Here is a 21298-nt window from a genome sequence, read left to right as displayed (position 1 = left end):
GAGCCCACAAACATTACCCACTAGGATAAACAGATAAACTGAATCAATTGAAAGCACTTTATTCAACCGTTATTGTCACTGACAAAATGCACTGCCTGTTCTGTGTACGGCTGATTAATACTCCTGTGCAACCACTTTGTAATCAAATTGAATTTTCTCAAAACACTGCGCATGTATCAGTCTTTGGTTGTCGTGAATACCTAGTTTGTATTGATTGATTTATTATAAAGTGCTTGTTGGGAAGCCCTAATCACACGTTCCGAAGTTAATTTACTCGAAGATTTCTATCCTGAAGTGACACCATTTCAGAGCAAGTGTCTAACCTGCTCCATTGGGATTGGACTCTTCAAAATCTGTGAGGTTTTATTTTTGTCTTCCTATTTCCTCCCTCACCTCCTGAAGTTAGTAACTCGTGTCCGGGTTCTGCCAGTGCCGTCAACCTTCAGGTTCTGAGGGCCATCAACCCCTGCTCTCATCCACCATCCGAATTTGTAGTCAACAGGAGCAGGAGCCTTGGCTGATTAATTTTCCCGCCCACTCTAGCCCAGGGATTGTGAGGCTGATTGTGTTGTTCCAACTGCTGCCTTAATATAAGAACATATTATTAGTTCTGGGATATGGCCAGCATTTATTGCCCATCCCTAAATGCCCTTGAGAAGGTGGTGGTGAGCCGCCTTCTTGAACCGCTGCAGTCCGTGAGATGATGGTGCTCCCACAGTGCTGTTAGGGAGGGAGTTCCAGGATTTTGACCCAACGATGATGAAGGAAGGGCCGATATATTTCCAAGTCAGGATTATTAAAGAAGCAGTAGCAGGACATTTGGATAAGCAAAATTCGGTCAGGCAGAGTCAGCATGGATTTATGAAGGGGAAGTCATATTTGACAAATTTGCTGGAGTTCTTTGAGGATGTAACGAACAGGGTGGAGAAAGGGGAACCAGTGAATGTGGTGTATTTGGACTTCCAGAAGGCATTTGACAAGGTGCCACATAAAAGGTTATTGTACAAGATAAAAGGTCACGGGGTTGGGGGGAATATATTAGCATGGATAGAGGATTGGCTAACAGAGAACAGAACATAAATGGTTCATTCTCTGGTTGGCAATCAGTAACTAGTGGGGTGCCGCAGGGATCAGTGCTGGGACCCCAACTATTTACAATCTACATTAACGACTTGGAAAAAGGGACTGAATGTAACGTAGCCAAGTTTGCTGACGATACAAAGATGGGAGGAAAAGCAATGTGTGAGGAGGACACAAAAAATCTGCAAAAGGACATAGACAGGCTAAGTGAGTGGCCAAAAATTTGGCAGGTGGAGTATAATGTTAGAAAGTGTGAGGTCATGCACTTTGGCAGAAAAAAAATCAAAGAGCAAGTTATTATTTAAATGGAGACAGATTGCAAAGTGCCGCAGTATAACTGGACCTGGGGGTAGTTGTGCATGAAACACAAAAGGATAGTATGCAGGTACAGCAGGTGATCAGAAAGGCCAATGGAATCTTGGCCTTTATTGCAAAGGGGATGGAGTATAAAAGCAGGGAAGTCTTGCTACAGCTATACAAGGTATTGGTGAGGCCACACTTGGAATACTGAGTGCAGTTTTGGTTTCCATATTTACGAAAGGATGTACTTTCTTTGGAGGCAGTTCAGAGAAGTGATTCTGGGGATGAGGGGGTTGACTTATGAAGAAAGGTTGAGTAGGTTGGGCCTCTATCATTGGAATTCAGAAGAATGGAGAGGTGATCTTATCGAAACGTATAAGATTATGAGGGGCTTGACAAGGTGGATGCAGAGAGGATGTTTCCACTGATGGGGGAGACTAGAACTAGAGGGCATGACCTTAGAATAAGTGGCCGCCCATTTAAAACAGAGATGAGGAGGAATTTCTTCTCTCAGAGGGTTGCAAATCTGTGGAATTCACTGCCTCAGAGAGCTGCGGAAGCTGGGACATTGAATACATTTGACAGAAATAGACAGTTCTTAAAAGATAGGGGGGTAAAGGGTTATGGGGAGCGGACGGGGAAGTGGAGCTGAGTTCATGATAAGATCAGCCATGATCTTATTGAATGGCGGAGCAGGCTCGAGGGGCCGTATGGCCTACTCCTGTTCCTATTTCTTATGTTCTTATTATGTGTGTGACATGAGAATTATAGAATCATAGAAAATGACAACACAGACTTCGAGGGGAACATGGAGGTGGTGGTGTTCCCATGCACCTGCTGCCCTTGTCCTTCTAGGTGGTGGAGGTTACGGGTTTGGGAGGTGCTGCCGAAGAAGCATTGGCGAATTGCTGCAGTGCGTCTTGTAGATGGTGCACACTGCAGTCACGGTGCACTGGTGGTGGAGGGAGTGAATGTTGAAGGTGGTGGATGGGGTGCCGATCAAGCGGGCTGCTTTGTCCTGGATGGTGTTGTGCTTCTTGAGTGTTGGAGCTGTAACTCATCCAGGCAAGTGGAGAGTGTTCCATCGCACGCCTGACCATCACACGCCTGGTCCAGTTAAGTTTCTGGTCAATGGTGACCCCCAGGATGTTGATGGTAGGGGATTCGGCGATGGTAATACTGTTGAATATCAATGGGGAGGTGGTTTGAGAAACAGGATAAGTAATAGGAGCAGGTGTAGGTAATTCAACCCCTCAAGCCTGCTCCGCCATTCAATAAGATCATGGCTAAACTTCTACCTCAACTCCACCTTTCCCGCCCTATCCCCATATCCCTCGATTCCCATAGTGTCCGAAAATCTGTCAATCTCAGCCTTGAATACACTCAACGACTGAGCCCTCACAGCCCGCTGAGGCAGAGAAATCCAGAGATTCACAGCCCTCTGAGTGAAGAAATTTCTCTTCATCTCAGTTCTAAATGGCCGACCCCTTATCCTGAGACTGTGACCCCTGGTTCAAGACCCTCCAGCCAGGGGGAAACATCCTCCCTGTATCTACCCTGTCAATCACCCTCAGAACCTTATATGTTTCAATGAGATCACCTCTCATTCTCGTAAACCCCAGAGAGTTTAGGTCCAATCTACTCAATCTCTCCTCACCATCAACGCTGTCATGCTAGCACAGGTCAGAGCAGAAATGAAATCGGGATCCTTCCAGTCTGGTTGGTGATTCACTATGAGATGGTTTTACCCACTCTGCCACACGGTTGGAGATTGATGCACCAACATTAGTTCCTCGACTAGGCCAACATCCCCAGCATCAAAATACTGACCACACTTGATCAGCTAGGTTGGGCAGGCCACATTGTCCGCATGCCAGACACCAGACTCCCAAAGCAAGCGCTCTACTCGGAACTCCTTCATGGCAAACGAACCAAAGGTGGGTAGAGGAAACGTTTCAAGGACACCCTCAAAGCCTCCCTGATAAAGTGCAACATCCCCACTGACACCTGGGAGTCCCTGGCCAAAGACCGCCCTACGTGGAGGAAGTGAATCTGGGAGGGCGCTGAGCACCTCGAGTCTCATTGCCGAGAGCATGCAGAAACCAAGCGCAGGCAGCGGAAGGAGCGTTTGGCAACCCACCCACCCACCCTTTCCCTCAACACAGTCTATCTCACCGATGACAGGGACTGTGGCTCTCGTATTGGACTGCTCAGTCACCTCGGGACTCATTTTAAGAGTGGAAGCAAGTCTTCCTTGATTCCGCGGGACTGCCTATGATGATGATGATATATTTTTTAAATGCAATATGTTAAAAGTAATGTTGTTTTCCCATTTCATTCTCCAAGGTAATTCGCTGCTTCTGAACCCGTCAATGCAGCCTGACCTGACAGTCAGCAGGACCTACAGCGGACCAATCTGCTTCCAGGACCCAGTGGCCAAAGAGCTCCTGACCCAGTCGCCACTCTTTGACTCTCTGCCGGGGATCAAGGTTAAAGTGCAAAGTTCCTTAATGGTGTCCCTTGGAGTTGCAGACGGAGTGGACTACCAGGGGAGGGTGCCGTCCCGGACCTACCCCCGGAACAGCAGAGGCGTGGATAAAACTCACGCGCGGAGCAACGCCTCGAGCTCTCAGCATCTCACTGCCGCAGTCATAAGGGCCGAAAACAAGACCTCCGGCACATTCGGGTGCCTTGGTGGATGCCTGGTGGGACCAACTAAAGGTACGAAGCCCGAGAACATGCACGCTAGTTTCTAACCTGCCTTTTAGTTTCATTCAAACACCTGCGGCAAGTTTGACCTGACCGTGACGCTTGGCCATAACTGGAAATTCAATCCCGTATTTGGAAAGAAGCAAATCTGGCATTTATACAGTACCTTACAATGTGTCCGAAAGGGCTTGACATATAACGGACTACTTTAAAGGGCAATGAACACAGCAAGATCCCACAAACATCAGTGAGATAAATGACCAGTTAATCTGCTGTTGGTGAATGTTGGACCAGACACATAAGAAATAGGAGCAGGAGTCGGCCATTTGGCCCCTCGAGCCTGCTCCGCCATTCAATAAGATCGTGGCGGATCTGATCTTGGCCTCAACTCTACTTCCCTGCCCACTTCCCATAACACTCGACTCCCTTATCGTTCAAAAATCTGTCTAGGATTTACCAGGAGAACTCTCTTGAAACAATGCTATCGCATTTATGTAGCACCTTTTTCTAATGTTTCATTGAAAGGATGGCACCTCTGACAGTGTAGCTCACTGCCAGGACTGCAATGGAGCTCAGATTATTGGCTGAATTGCTGGTGTATGGGGCGAATGGAATGCTGGCCTTTATATCTGGAGGGCTGGAATACAAGGGGGTAGAAGTTATGCTGCAGCTGTACAAAGCCCTGGTTAGACCACACCTGGAGCACTGTGAGCAGTTCTGGGCACCACAGCTTAGGGAGGGCATATTGGCCTTGGAGGGAGTGCAGCGTAGGTTTACCAGAATGATACCCGGACTTCAAGGGTTAAGTTACGAGGAGAGATTACACAAATTAGAATTGTATTCCCTCGAATTTAGATGGTTTTGGGGTGATTTGATTGCAGTATTCAGGATATTAAGGGAAACTATTTCTGCTGGTTGGGGAGTCTAGGACCAGGGGGCACAGTCTAAAAATTAGAGCCAGACCTTTCAGGAGTGAAATTAGGAAACACTTCTACACACAAAGGATGGTAGAGTTTTGGAACTCTCTTCGCAAATGGCAATCGATGCTAGATCAATTGTTAATTTTAATTTCAAGATTGGTAGATTTTTGTTAACCAAAGGTATTAAGGGATATGGGTGAAAGAGAGGTATATGGAGTTAGGTCGCAGATCAGCCATGACCTCATTGAATGGCGGAACAGGCCCAAGGGGCCGAATGGCCTACTCCTGTTCCTATGGCAATAGGCCCGAGGGGCTAAAGGGCCTACTCCTATTCCTATGGTAACAGGCCCGAGGGGCTGGATGGCCTGCTCCTGTTCCTATGGTAACAGGCCCGAGGGGCTGAATGGCTTACTCCTGTTCCTAAGGTAACAGGCCCGAGGGGCTGAATGGCCTCCTCCTGTTCCTATGGTAACAGGCCCGAGGGGCTGAATGGTCTACTCCTGTTCCTATGGTAACACAACCGAGGGGCTGAATGGCCTACTCCTGTTCCTATGGTAACAGGCCCGAGGGGTTGAATGGCCTACTCCTGTTCCTATGCTAACAGGCCTGAGGGGCTGAATGGCCTACTCCTGTTCCTATGGTAACAGACCCAAGGAGCAGAATGGCCTACTCCTGTCCCTATGGTAATAGGCCCGAGCGGCTGAATGGCCTACTCCTGTTCCTATGGTAATAGGCCCGAACGGCTGAATGGCCTACTCCTGTTCTTATGGTAATAGGCCCGAGGGGTTGAATGGCCTACTCCTGTTCCTACGGTAACAGGCCTGAGGGGCTGAATGGCTTACTCCTGTTCCTATGGTAACAGACCCGAGGAGCGGAATGGCCTACTCCTGTTCCTATGGTAATAGGCCCAAACGGCTGAATGGCCTACTCCTGTTCCTATGGTAACAGGCCCGAGGGGCTGAATGGCCTGCTCCTGTTCCTATGGTAACAGGCCTGAGGGGCTGAATGGCTTACTCCTGTTCCTATGGTAACAGACCCGAGGAGCGGAATGGCCTACTCCTGTTCCTATGGTAATAGGCCCAAACGGCTGAATGGCCTCCTCCTGTTCCTATGGTAACAGACCCGAAGGGCTGAATGGTCTACTCCTGTTCCTATGTTCCTGGGCCTCATTTCCTTGTCCCTAGGCTGACTTCCAGCCCAACCCAGCGGAGATGGCAAGTTTGCTGGCGGGCAGGAGTGGGATGTCACGTGGCTGGAGACCTGAGGGTACAGCCACGGGCACGAAGGCAAGTGGTGGCAAGGAGGGGCCTGCAGGCAATTGCATTCGGGCGAGGGGAAGGCCCAAGGTTTCCTTGTGAGGCTCGGAGAAACACTCCTGTTTCTCTTGGCCCACAAGGAAGTCTTCAAATTAAAAAAAATGTACTTACCTGGGCTTCTTCTGGCCACGATCCTCCTGACCCCCCAGACGCAGTGCTGAGGGAGTGCTGCACTGAGGAAAGTGCCGTCTTTTGGTTGAGACGTTAAACTGAGGCCACGTCTGCTTTCTCAGCTGCAGGTAAAAGATCCTATTTCAGAAATGTATAGAGGGGTTATCCCGGTGTCCTGGAGCCAATATTTATCCCTCAATCAACATCACTAAAAAACAGATTATCTGGTCATTATCACATTGCGGTTTGTGGCAGCTTGCTGTGCGCAAATTGGCTGCCGTATTAAACAGTGACTACACTTCAAAAAGTACTCCATTGGCTGTAAAGCGTTCGGGACGCCCTGAGGTGGTGAAAGGTGCTATATAAATGCAAATCTTTTAATTGTTGCCAGGACTTATGGTCAGTTGCGGCACTGGGCATCATTTGGCTCCGAATTACGTCATTTAAGTATTAATGGATTACCAACCGCAAGGGTGGGGGCACTCCAGCAACTCGCCAAGGCATCTTCTGCGGTACCTCCCAAACCTGCGACCTCTACCACCGAGAAGGACAAGGGCAGCAGGCGCAAGGGAACACCACCACCTCCACGTTCCCCTCCAAGTCACACACCATCCTGACTTGGAAATATATCGGCCGTTCCTTCATCGTCGCCGGGTCAAAATCCTGGAACTCCCTATCCTCCCTCCATGGCCCTCATCCCTCCCTATCTCTGTAATCTCCTCCAGCCCCACAACCCCCCCCCCCCCCCCGAGATGTCTGGGCTCCTCTAATTCTGCCCTCTTGAGCATCCCTGATTATAATCGCTCAACCATTGGTGGCCGTGCCTTCTGTTGCCTGGACCCCAAGCTCTGGAACTCCCTCCCTAAACCTCTCCCCCTCTCTTTCCTCCTTCAAGACGCTCCTTAAAACCTGCCTCTTTGACCAAGCTTTTGGTCACCTGCCCTAATTTCTACTTCTGCGGCTCGGTGTCAAATTTTTTAATCTCATAATACTCCTGTGAAGTGCCTTGGGACGTGAAAGGTGCTATAGAAATATAAGATGTGGTTGTACCCAACAGCACTGTGGGAGCACCTTCACCGCACGGACTGCAGCGGTTCAAGAAGGCGGCTCACCACCACCTTCTCCAAGGGCAATTAGGGACGGGCAATAAATGCCGGCCTTGCCAGCGACCCACATCCCGTGAACGAATAAATAAAATAAACCGGTGGCGAGCGTGAAGCTGTCAGGACCCCAGGGGTGCGGACACCATTTTAACCACCTGCCCGTCCCATTCCCACCGGACGGCCAGTGTTAAGATAGACCCTGACGCGATCAAGCCCAAAAGGCAATTAAATGTGCTGCCGGAGAGGTTGACAGAGGAGATTTATCAGGATGTTGCCTGGACTGGGGAATTTTAGCATATGAGGAAAGATTGGATAGGCGAGGGTTGTTTACTTTGGAACAGAGGAGGCTGAGGGAGGGACCTAATTGAGGTGTATAAAATTCTAAGGGGCCTTGATAGAGTGATAGGAAGGACCTATTTCCTTCAACAGAGGGGTCAACCTGGGGGCATAGATTAAAAGTAATCGATAGGAGATTTAGAGGGGATTTGAGGGGAAATGTCTGGTAGGGAGTCTGGAACTCACTGCCTGAAAGAGTGGTAGAGGCAGAACCCCTCATCGCATTTGGACGTGCACCTGAAGTGCCGTAACCGACAGGGCTCCGGAGCGAGAGCTGGAAAGTGGGATTAGGCCGGATAGCTCTTGGTCGGCCGGCGCGGACACGATGGGCCAAAATGGCCACCTTCCGTGTCGTAAGTTGCTCCGATTGATGAGGGGTAGGGTGAGATGGCAGATATGGGTGGGGGTTAATCTATCACACCGAGATGGGTTGGTCAGCTGAATGCCCTTGCTTGTTGTTCGGAAAGGATTCTGTGTTCTCACTACAATAAATCTTGCAAAAACCTGCTCCATCAGCTAACAGCCACTGAACACCGAATCACTGCTGCTACTGAATTAGCTTTTGTACTGTGCCATATGGTCCTTTATAAGGACACAGATAGTGAGTGATTTGGTTTCTATATTAGCAAATAATCTGTGTGACTATAATTGGAATAGAACGTTGTTGGCTTATTGTGTTCTCGCTGACTGCATTTTACGATGCTCTTCACGTAGTTGAGTACCTTCTACAAGAGGAGCCGCTGGTGTTTATTGACATCCACATCTATGAAGAGGTGCTACACAATTTACTCCCAAAAGCAATGCCCTTTAAAAACAATTAGTTAGTGTTAACAAATTAAAACGGCTGTCCTCACTGACCGACATTGGCTCCCGGTTCAGCAATGCCTCGATTTTAAAATTCTCATCCTCGTTTTCAAATCCCTCCATAACCCTCGCCACCCCCCGCCCCCCACCCTGTAATCTCCTCCAGCTCTCCAGAATCTGCCCTCCTCCAATTCTGGCCTCTTGCCGTTCTCCACCCTCGACGGCCATGCCGTCTTGTCTGCCTCCGGCGTTTTGCCAACTGCGTCCGTTGCTTGTTGAGGCACCATCGCGGAGGCACCAGCCTTCTCCCCCTCCCCCCCTGCAAGTGACCATTATTCGTGCGCGAGCTTCGTGAAGGTGGCCGTCAGACTTTAGAGGCGTGTTAGAGCTGAGTCCAATCACGCACTCCCCCCAATGTCCTCCCCACAAGCAAGGGAAGCTGAAGTAGGGGATGCTCTCCCCAACTTTCGGCAAGGACGCGGGTCGCGTTCAGCTGTGACACCGCCCAACGTCAAATAGCTGGCCACCGTTCACTGTCGGGGCTCATGAATGAGGAATGTTTACTTTCTGCCGATGTAGGGCAGGAGCCCCTGTGACTGCAGTCCTGCAAGACCCAACACCTTCCAGGCAGGAGTCAGGAAACGCAGGGGAGATGTATAAAGATTACTTATTTGCACTTTTGTCACAAATGTATCCCATTATCCTACACTGTTCGCAACCTTGGTGTCATATTTGACCCTGAAATGAGCTTCTGACCTCGTAATAACTAAAACCGGCCATTTCCACCTCCATAACATCACCCGTCTCAGCCCTTGCCTCAGCTCATCTGCTGCTGCAACCCTCATCCATGCCTTTGTTACCTCTGGACTTGACCATTCCAATGCACTCTTGGCTGGCCTCCCACATTCTACCCTGTAGATGTGATCCAAAACTCAGCTGCCCCGTGTCCTAACTCGCAGCAAGTGTCGCTCACCCATCACCCCCTGCGCTCGCTGACCTTTACTGCCTCACGGTTAAGCAACGCCTCGATTTCAAAATTCTCATCCTTGTTTACAAATCCCTCCATGGCCCTCGCCCCTCTCTATCTCTGTAATCTCCTCCAGCCCCACGACCTCCCCCCAAGATGTCTGCGCTCCTCTAATTCTGCCCTCTTGAGCATCCCTGATTTCGATCGCTCAACCATCGGTGGCCGTGCCTTCAGCTGCCTGGGCCCCAAACTCTGGAACTCCCTCCCTAAACCTCTCCGCCTCTCTTTCCTCCTTCAAGACCAAGACGCTCCTGAGAACCTACCTCTGTGACCAAGCTTTCTGTCATCTGCTGTAACTTGTTCTTACGTGACTCGGTGTCAAACTTTTGTTTGTTACCGCTCCTGTGAAGCACCCATTAAAGGCGCTATATAAATACAAGCTCTTGCTATTGCCTTAGAGGTGAGAGTGCGTTGAACTGAGGCAAGCTGATTTCAACTAAAACAATATTTCTGAACTCCTTGGTCAAAATAGCAGAGCAGTGAATTTTATATGAGCGCATTAAGCACTTGTGAGCTGTTCTCCCACACATCATTTCAAAGCCTTTATTTTTAATGGCCATCATAAAAGTACAAAGGAAGAGGTAGGCGAAAGCTTTTTTTTTTACACAGAGAGTGGTTGGGACTGGAACATAGTCACAGAAACGGTGCTGTAGGCTGATTCCATGATGGCTTTTAAAAGGGAAGTGAATGAGTATTGAATAAAGAAAGAAAGAAACAGGGTTAGGGAAAGGATAGAGGAAGAGGACCAATAGAGAGCTCGTTCAGAGAGTGAGCACAGGTGGATGGGCCAAACATAAGAACATAAGAATGAGGAGCAGGAGTCGGCCATTCGACCCCTCGAGCCTGCTCCGCCATTCAATGAGATCATGGCTGATCTTCGTCCTCAACTCCAATTTCCTGCACTATCCCCATATCCCTCAATTCCCTTAATATCCAAAAATCTATCGACCTCTATCTTGAATATATTCACCGACTGAGCATTCATAGCCCTCTGGGGTAGGGAAATTCCAAGGGTTCACCACCCTCTGAGTGAAGAAATTTCACCTCATCTCTATCCTAAATGGCCGACCTCTTATTCTGAGACTGTGACCCCTGGTTCTAGACTACCCAGCCTGGGGAAACATCCTCCGTAATCTATCCTGTCAAGCCCTGTAAGAATTTTGTATGTGTCAATGAGATCACCTCTCATACTTCTAAACTCTAGAGAATATAGGCCTAGTCTACTCAATCTCTCCTCATAAGTCTATTCCCCCATCCCAGGAATCAGTCTGGTGAACCTTCGTTGCACTCCCTCAATGGCAAATACAGCCTTCCTTAGGTAAAGAGACCAAAACTGTGCACAATACTCCAGGTGCGGTCTCACCAGGGCCCTAATGAGGGAAGTTACTAATGGATAGTTCCATCATAAGGTCAGAAGTGGGAATTTTCGCTGATGACTGCACAGTGTTCAGTTCCATTCACAACTCCTCAGATAATGAAGTAGTCTATGCCCGCATGCAGCATGACCTGGACAACATTCAGGCTTGGGCTGAGAAGTGGCAACTAACATTCACGACACAAAGTGCCAGGCAATGACTATCTTCAACAAGCGAGAGTCTAGCCACCTCCCCCTGACATTCAACAGCATTACCATCACCAAATCCCCCACCATCAATATCCTGGGGATCACCATTGACCAGAAACATAACTGGACCAGCTACATAAATAATGTGGCTACAAGAGCAGGTCAGAGGTTGGGTATTGTGCAGCGAGTGACTCACGCCCTGACTCCCCAAAGCATTTCCACTATCTACAAGGCTCAAGTCATGGAACACTCTCCACTTGCCTGGATGAGTGCAGCTCCAACAACACTCAAGAAGCTCGGCACCATCCAGGACAAAGCAGCCCGTTTGATCGGCACCCCATCCACCACCTTCAACATTCACTCCCTCCACCACCAGCGCACCGTGGCTGCAGTGTGTACCATCTACAAGATGCACTGCAGCAACTCGCCAAGGCTTCTTCCACAGCACCTCCCAGACCCACGACCTCTATCACGTAGAAGGACAAGGGCAGCAGGCGCATGGGAACACCACCACCTCCACGTTCCCCTCCAAGTCACACACCATCCTGACTTGGAAATATATCGGCCGTTCCTTCATCGCCGCTGGGTCAAAATCCTGGAACTCCCTCCCTTACAGCACTGTCGGAGCACCTTCACCACACAGACTGCAGCGGTTCAAGAAGACGGCTTGAGGGCAATTAGGGATGGGCAATAAATGCTGGCCTTGCCAGTGGCGCCCACATCCTGGCACGAATAAAACAAATTCAGTGAGCTAGCACAGGCATGATGGGCCGCATGAGGGAAGGGGAATGTTTGGAGAGCTCATTGTAGAGAACGACCTCAGGAGCAATGGGCTGAATGGCCTCCTTCTGTGCTGGAATATCCAACGATTCTATCGTTGTTTGGGTGCCCTGAACACGTGGTTATCAGGACAGATAAAAGTAAGTGCTATTTTAATGAAAGCTAACGGAGACAGTCCAATTAAAGGGTGAATCTTGCTGTTGGACTGGAGACAGTGATGTGCTATCATTTTTGCATGTATCTTTTTAGCTCTCATCATTACAGCTGAAAAAGCTCATTGTCGCTTGATTGGGGAAGGACATATCAGAGGCGATGTTATAAAGGATTGTTCAGTGAAGGCTGTGTACCATCTGAGTCCCATTATGCAATGAGCAAATTCATCACTCTAAAGCTGGAGCTCTGTCTTGTAATTTAAATGCATGATTGCATTTCAGCAAGCAGATAGGAAAAATAATTTATTGTAAATGTCTGAATCGTGCAAGCAATTTCTGGTGCGCACACAAAAGCCAGAAGTGTATTCAGAAAGGCCTGCATGTTACTGCCGATAATTCCGTTTGTGCTCAAGGACTTAGAAATAAGCTCTTGGGTCAAATGCTTTTCTTTTTCGATGCTAAGGGATGTTGGTGCAGGGGAGTGGAATATTCTCCATTTCAGGCACCCAGCATCACCAACCAGCACTCACAGGTCAGATGTAACATGTTGAATACAGAGTAAAGCTTCCTCTACACTGTCCCATCAAACACTCCCAGGGCAGGTACAGCATGGGTGAGACACAGAGAAAAATTCCCTTTACGCTGTCCCATCAAATACTCCCAGGGCAGGTACAGCATGGGGTTAGATACAGAGTGAAGCTCCCTCTACACTGTCCCATCAAACACTCCCAGGGCAGGTACAGCACGGGGTTAGATACAGAGTAAAGCTCCCTTTACACTGTCCCATCAAACACTCCCAGGGCAGGTACAGCACGGGGTTAGATACAGAGTAAAGCTCCCTTTACACTGTCCCATCAAACACTCCCAGGGCAGGTACAGCACGGGGTTAGATACAGAGTAAAGCTCCCTCTACACTGTCCCATCAGACACTCCCAGGGCAGGTACAGCATGGGGTTAGATACAGAATGAAGCTCCCTCTACACTGTCCCATCAAACACTCCCAGGGCAGGTACAGCATGGGTTCAATGGAAAATAAAATTGGGCAGGGTGTAAGAAGGGTCACAGATTTGTTGTCACCCATTTTGAGCCACCGTCAAAAAAAACAATTTCACCGTCTTATTAAACAGGGTGTGTAACCCTTACCTTAAACAGGATGTCCTTTTGTTTAGCAGGGAGCGCACCCTGATATTAAACAGGCACTCAGAACCTCATTTAATTTACAAAGAAAGTTACGTGTTTAAAGTATCTACTTCTATTCCACTCTGAAGAGATTTTTGATGATTCTGCAATGACACTGATTGTCGCTCAGGCACGAATTCATCGTCGATGAGTGCTTCCAGGGTAAGATCAGGAATTTGCTTTTGTAACCAAGAGCTTGCGTAGGTGTTGACTCCAAGTGATTGCAGCTGCTGCTGATATTTAATTCTTACAGACCAGCGTGAGCTATATGTGGGTCCCAATCCCCACTTCAGCACAAGTTGTGTTCATTTCGCGATGTTCTTTGACGGCTGATTAGTACAGTAAATAATCAGCTTCTCCGCACACAAGCCTCTTCATATTCGTCACCCAGGTTTGATCAAAGCTTTCCTCCGTTTCCTGTTGTGCAGTGTGTCAGCTGTGGCTCAGTGGGCAGCGCACTCACATCTGAGTCAGAAGGTTGTGGGTTCGAGTCCCACTCCAGGGACTTGAGTACATAAAATCTAGGCTGACACTCCCAGTGCAGTGCTGAGGAGTGTCAGCCGCATTGTTGGAGGTGCCATCTTTCGGATGAGACGTTAAACCGAGGTCCTGTCTGCCCTCTCAGGTTGACATAAAAGATCCCACGGCACTATTTCGAAGAAGAGCAGGGGGAGTTATCCGCGGTGTCCTGGGCCAATATTTATCCTTCAATCAACATAACAAAACAGATTATCTGGGTCATTATCACATTGCTGTTTGTGGGAGCACAATTTGGCTTCTGTGTTTGCTACATTACAACAATGGCTACAATCCAAAAGTTCTTCATTGGCTGTAAAGTGCTTTGAGACATCCAGTGGTTGTGAAAGATGCTATATAAATGCAAGTCTTTCTTTCCAATCACATCCGACTAACATGATGCTGTCAACACGTTCTATATACTTGTGCACAAAGGCCTTTGACACACTGTCAACTGTGAGGGATTATGGAGCGTCCTTCTCCGTTTCGGCTGCCCCCAAAAAGTTTGTCACCATCTTCCGCCTGCTCCACGACGACATACAAGCTGCGATCCTGACCAATGGATCCATCACAGGTCTGGACTGGGGTCAAGCAGGGCTGCGTCATCGCGCCAACACTCTTCTCGATCTTCCTCGCTGCAATGCTCCATCTCACAATCAACAAGCTCCCCGCTGAAGTGGAACTAAACTGTAGAACCAATGGGAACCTGTTCAACCTTCGTCACCTCCAGGCTAGATCCAAGGTCGTCCCATCCTCTGAACTCCAAGCCATGTCAACATCTTCACCGAGGCGTACAAAAGCATGGGCCTTACACTAAACATCCGTAAGATAAAGGTCCTCCACCAACCTGACCCCGCCACACAGCACTGCCCCTCGGTCATCAAAATCCATGGCGTGGCCTTGGACAACGTGGACCATTTTCCATACCTTGGGAGCCTACTATTAGCAAGGGCAGACATCGGCGACATGGTCCAACACCGCCTCCAGTGTACCAGCGCAGTATTCAGTCGCCGGAGTGTTTGAAGACCAGGACCTCAAATCTGACACCAAGCTTATGATCTACAGGGCTGTAGTGAATCCCGCCCTCCTATATGGCTCAGAGACGTGGACCATATACAATAGACACCTTAAAGAGAAATACCACCAGCGCTGCCTCCGCAAGTTCCTGCAAACCCACTGGGAGGACAGACGCACCAACGTCAGTGTTCTCGATCAGGCCAACATCCCCTGCATCGAAGCACTGACCACACTCTACCAGCTCCGTTGGGCGGGCCACATCGTCTGCATGCCCGACATGAGACTCCCAAAGCAAGCGAGCCCCAGGTGGGCAGAGGAATCATTTCAAGGACACCCTTAAAGCCTCTTTGATAAAGTGCAACAACCCCACCGGCACCTGGGAATTCCTGGTCCAAGATCGCCCTAAGTGGAGGAAGAGCATCCGGGAGAGCACTGAGCACCTCGAGTCTCATCGCCGAGAGCATTTAGAAAACAAGCGCAGGCAGCGGAAGGAGCGTGCGGCAAACCAGACTCCCCACCTACCCTTTCCTCCAACCACTGTCTGTCCCACCTGTGACAGAGACTGTAATTCCCACATTCAGTCACCTGAGAACTCACTTTTAGAGTGGAAGCAAGTCTTCCTCGATTTCGAGGGACTGCCTATGATATGTACGTTTAGTTAAACGTGATCACGATAGCCCTTTAGATCACCTCGTAAATTGTCGTTCGTTTTGTATTTCTTTTCTGTGCGATTGTGCAGCATTATCTATCCCTTGTCCATTGTTATGTCGGTGGTCTGTTCTTAACTATCTTGTCTCTATTCTGATCATTTCCTCCATTAGGTTATTATATTCAGTCTCTGTCCTGACCATCTGGTCCTGTGCCCTAACATGTCTTGCTCTCATAGCCTGTTAGTGAATTAATGTCTCCTCATCAGTTTTTAATCGCCCTGTATCACCTTTCAGAGACTCCTTACTCTGCAGTTTTTTATCTGAAGGATTTTAATATTGAGAAATGCTCATTAAAGTTACTAGTATCATTTGGATTTTACTCCACCTGGCCTACCTGTGTCCACACTATGGGGTCAAGTTTCGGGCCGCGCCTAGAAAGGCGCAGCCCCGTGAGCCACGCCTGATTTCCGTGCTCAAAACCGTGCCGAAAACTTACCTCGGTATTCTCCACTCGCTCAGGTCGATCCAGGCCCTCGGTGCAGCACAACCTGTGGGGGGCGGAGCCAGGTCCCGGCGCAGAAAACAGTGCCGGGACCTCTGCACATGCGCGCTAATGAGTGCGCGCGCATGTGCAGTAGCTCCACGTGCCCTAAACTGTGTGGGAGGGGCCCAAAGCACGCCGCCCCTAGCCCTGGCGGAATGGGCTCACTGGGGCGGTGAAGATCAGACTGCACCTCCCTCCTCCAGCTCCTGCTCTGGCTGTGGCTGTGGCTGTGGCTGTGGCTCCAGCTCCCCCGCTGTTCAGCTTGCGCTCCCTCTGGCTCTCACCTGCCCCCAACCCCCCCCGCTAGATCCCGCTCCGCTGCCTGCCGCTTCCCCCCGCCCCCTTCAGCTCCGGTCCACTCCCTCTTCACGTCTTCGGCGGGCCCCGCCCGCCCGGCATCTTGCTGGGGGCGGGCCCCGCCCGAAGTCTTCGGCCTGGCTTCTTCTCATTGGCCGGGCCCATTCAGCCTCTCCGCTCTCCTTCCTCTCCCTCTCCCTCCCTCTCCTCTCGCTCTCCCTCCCTCTCCTCTCCCCCCCCTCTCCTCTCCCCCCTCCTCTCCCTCTCCTCTCCCCCTCCCTCTCCTCTTCCCCCTCCCTCTCCTCTCCCTCCCTCTCTCTCCTCTCCCCCCCCTCCTTTCCCCCTCCCTCCCTCTCCTCCCTCCCTCTCCCTCCCTCCCTCTCCTCCCCACCTCCCTCCCTCCCTCCCTCTCCTCTCCCCCTCCCTCTCCCTCCCTCTCCTCCCCTCCTCTCCCTCTCCCCCCTTCCCTCTCCTCTCCCCCTCCCTCTCCTCTCCCCCCTCTCCCTCATTCTCTCTCCTCTCTCCCTCCCTCTCCTCTCCTCCCCACTTCCCTCCCTCCCTCCCTCTCCTCTCCTCCTCCCCTTCCCTTCCTCCCTCTCCTCCCCCCACTCCCTCCCCCCCTCCCCCCTCCCTCCCCCCCTCCCCCCTCCCTCCCCTCATCCTCCTTTCCCTCCCTTCTCTCCTCTCCCCCCCTCTCCCTCTTCCCCCTCCCCACCCCCGCTCCCTCTCCTCTCCCCACCCTCCCCTCGCTGTCAGAAACAAATAGACACTGACAGAGACAGAGAGAGAGAGACACTGGGGGGGGGGGCCCCGTCCCAGCACACTGTTGGAGGGCTCCCGGTGCTACAGTCGGTGAGTAGAAACATAATTTTTTATTTATTGATTTTTAAATGTTTTTTATTTATTTATTTTTTGGATAAATTTATTGGTTGATTTATTGATTTATTTATCATTTATTATTGATGATGGCTCTTTATTTGTAAAAGTGAAGTGTTTCATGTTTGTAAACTTCCCTTCCCCCGCACCCCCCCCCCAATCTCTCTTCCTTACGCCTGATTGTGTAGGCAAGATTTTTCTGAGCATACAAAAATCTACACTGACTCCATTCTAAGTTAGTTTGGAGTAAGTTTTTACTGCCTAAACTTTCAAAACAGGCGTAAGTGGCCGGACACGCCCCCTTTTGAAAATAAAATCTGTTCCAAAATGAAACGGTTCTAACTGACTCGAACTGGAGCAAACTAAATGATGAGAATTGCAATTTCTAAGATACTCCATTCTAAACCAGTTGCTCCAAAAAAATAGGAGCAACTCAGGGCGGAAACTTGGCCCCATTGCCTCTACATTTTGCGCGATTCAGTATATCAGATGCTTGAAATTCAACTGTGAACACTGTGCGGGCTAAAAATTTGTTAGCGCCCGGTTTGAAGTGGTGACATCGCCTGGTCGCTAACGTTAGCGCCGGGCGATGTTTACCGCCTCCAACTGGGATATTCACTTTTAGCGCCCCAAGTGGGGAGTGGAGTGCAAAGGGAAGAGTTCCACACCCCTCTCAGGGCGCTAACCCTGGTTCCTGGGGCACTCTCGCGGGAGCGCTGCTGAAGTTCTGAGAAACCGGCCTCCCAGCGCCGAAAGGGGAGGTGAGCAGGAGCGCCTTAAACTCTGAGGAAAGGCCAAGGCAGCTAAACGACAGTGTCCAGCGTCTCGGAGAGAGGCATGGAAGTGAATCAGAAATAATTTTAATTACCCGCCTGCCCGCCCTCGGACATATCGCCTCGGCCGCTTCTCCGGGACGCCTGTATACCCTGTCGGGAGGGCGCTACGGCAGGCGAAAGCAGCCAAATCCGCCACCACGGTGGCCACTGGTGGTGCTAGAGGGTGCAGCGGCTAACTGTTAGTGCTGCCGCCGTCAAGCCTCCACTGAAGTTCGCGGGAGGCGCTGACGGCCGGCTGACGACGGTAAGCGCTTAGCGGCCCGTTCGCCCCCGCCCCCCCTCTCGGCACTAAGCAAATTAAATTCTAGCCCCGTGACTTTTAATTGGCAGTAGTGACATTGTTACAAAAGGTTTCGGTTGACATCCATTACACTGGCGTCTGCAAAACAGTGAATTTGTCCTTCTATAAGTACTGTACTCCGCTGATACCTGCAATAATAGGAATAGAGAGAAACGTGATAAATGTCAAGGACGAGCTATGGTTGGTTAGGCCGAAGTTGGAACATGAGGGCCAGTTTTCTTTCTTCACCTCTGCCAGATGCCAGAATGGTTCAACGTGCCCAAGGTGCCCTGCATCTGCTGAGGGAGTGTAACATTGCTTCCTGATTTCACTTGTTAATTGCCCGAGCTCTGCCTTGTGCTGCATTTCCCCAGCTCGAGCAAATAGTTTCTCCGCATCTACCCGATCGAATCTCTTCATCGTAATAAAGACCTTGGTCACCCCTCAACCTTCCAAACTCAAGGGAATACAAACCAGGTTTATGCAACCACTCTTCAGAAGTTAACCCGTTCAGCCCCAGTGTCAATCTGATTAATCGCCACCCCCCCCCCCCCGCTCTCCCCCCACACCACCAAGGCCTGTATATCTTTGCTGAGGTTCGTGCTCAAAACTAAACGCAGCACTGCAACTGGGGTCTGACCACGTCTCCGTAAAACTGAGGCATCACTTCCTCACTTCTGTATTCCAGCAGCCTTGTGGAAAAATTTACTGCCTGAGTACATTTGCCTAGGTTAGAATAAATCTGGGCTGATTCAGTGTGACCAAAAAGGGGCTGAAAGTGTGGCAGAAGGACCAATTCTGGCCTCTTTCGCACTCCCGATTTCCATCGCTCTGCCATTGGTGGCCATGCCTTCTGTTGCCTGAGCCCTAAGATCTCGAATTCCATAGAAACATAGAAAATAGGTGCAGGAGTAGGCCATTCGGCCCTTCGAGCCTGCACCACCATTCAATAAGATCATGACTGATCATTCACCTCAGTACCCCAAACCTCCCTGACTCTTTACCTCTCTCTCCTCCTTTAAGGCGGTCGTTAACCAAGCATTGACCAAGCTTTTAGTCAACTGTCCTAATATCTCCTTATTGGGGCTCGGTGTCAAATTTTCTTCGATAACGCTCCTGTGAAGCACCTTGGGATGTTCTACTACATTAAAAGTGCTATATAGCTGTGATTTGTGATTGGTTTTGAATTTTCCTTTTTACACATGAACATAAGATTTAGGAGCAAGAGTAGGAGATCTGGCCTGTCGAGCCTGGACGTTTTACTACGTTAAAGGCACTATATAAATGCAAGTTGTTGTTGTTGCTTCCGCCATTCAGTGAGACCACGGCTGATCTTCGACCTCAACTCCACTCTCCTGCCCAATCTCCATATCCCTTGATTCCCCTAGAGTCCAAAAATCTATCTATCTCAGCCTTGACTATATTCAACGATTCAGTCTCCACAGGCCTGTGCGGCAGAGCATTCGAAAGATTCACCACCCTCTGAGTGAAGAAATTCCTCCTCATCTCAGTCCTAAATGGCCGATCCCTTATCCTGAGGCTGTGACCCCAGGTTCTGGACTCTCCAGCCAAGGGAAACAATCTTTCATTGAGGGCTCCGTGAGATCATTAGATTTCTGTCTATTGGGTCAGGATGATCTTCCGAAGGTTCTAGGGGACAGTGGGTCTAGTGAGAAGGAGGAGCTGAAGGATGTCCTTATTAGGCGGGAAATTGTGTTAGGGAAATTAATGGGATTGAAGTCCGATAAATTCCCGGGGCCTGATAGTCTGCATCCCAGAGTACTCAAGGAAGTGACCCTAGAAATAGTGGATGCATTGGTGATCATTTTCCAACAGTCTATCAACTCTAGATCAGTTCCTCTGGACTGGAGGGTAGCTAATGTAACACCACTTTTTAACAAAGGAGGGAGAGAGAAAACGGGTAATTATAGACCAGTTAGCCTGACATCAGTAGTGGGGAAAATGTTGGAATCAATCATGAAGGATGAAATAGCAGCGCATTTGGAAAGCAGTGACAAGATCGCACCAAGTCAGCATGGATTTATGAAAGGGAAATCATGCTTGACGAATCTTCTGGAATTTTTTGAGGATGTAACTAGCAGAGTGGACAAGGGAGAATCAGTGAATGTGGTGTATTTGGACTTTCAAAAAGCTTTTGACAAGGTCCCGCACAAGAGATTGGTGTGCAAAATCAAAGCACATGGCATTGGGGGTAATATACTGACGTGGATAGGGAACTGGTTGGCAGACTGGAAGCAGAGAGTCGGGATAAACGGGTCCTTTTCAGAATGGCAGGCAGTGACTAGTGGAGTGCCGCAGGGCTCAGTGCTGGGACCCCAGCTCTTTACAATATACATTAACGATTTAGATGAAGGAATAGAGTGTAATATCTCCAAGTTTGCGGATGACACTAAACTGGGTGTCGGTGTGAGCTGTGAGGAGGACACTAAGAGGCTGTAGGGTGACTTGGACAGGTTAGGTGAGTGGGCAAATACATGGCAGATGCAGTATAATGTGGATAAATGTGAGGTTATCCATTTTGGGGTCAAAAACACGAAGGCAGAATATTATCTGAATGGCGGCAGACTAGGAAAAGGGGAGGTGCAATGAGACCTGGGCGTCATGGTTCATCAGTCACTGAAAGTGAGCACACAGGTACAGCAGGCAGTAAAGAAGGCAATTGTTATGTTGGCCTTCATAGCTAGGGGATTTGAGTATAAGAGCAGGGAGGTCTTACTGCAGTTGTACATGGCCTTAGTGAGGGCTCACCTGCAATATTGTGTTCAGTTTTGGTCTCCTAGTCTGAGGAAGGATGTTCTTGCTATTTAGGGAGTGCAGCGAAGGTTCACCAGACTGATTCCAGGGATGGCTGGGCTGTCATATGAGGAAAGACTGGATCAA

General features: G+C 49.7%; 1 protein-coding gene across 8 annotated transcripts in view; it reads left to right on the top strand.

Annotated features, from left to right (window-relative positions):
• The window catches only part of LOC139235022 (netrin receptor UNC5D-like), a 664622-nt gene that overhangs the window by 551599 nt on the left and 91725 nt on the right, over positions 1–21298 (top strand). For all 8 annotated transcript variants that reach the window (XM_070866105.1, XM_070866104.1, XM_070866107.1 and 5 more), the window contains one exon: positions 3727–4101. In XM_070866105.1, coding sequence (XP_070722206.1) covers positions 3727–4101 — 375 coding nt within the window. The remainder of the gene's footprint in view (positions 1–3726; positions 4102–21298) is intronic.

Source organism: Pristiophorus japonicus, chromosome 22, assembly GCF_044704955.1.
Source record: "Pristiophorus japonicus isolate sPriJap1 chromosome 22, sPriJap1.hap1, whole genome shotgun sequence".
Classification (NCBI taxonomy): domain Eukaryota; kingdom Metazoa; phylum Chordata; class Chondrichthyes; family Pristiophoridae; genus Pristiophorus; species Pristiophorus japonicus.
The sequence above is the reverse complement of the archived record's forward strand: the minus strand, read 5'-3'. Positions and strand labels throughout refer to the sequence as shown.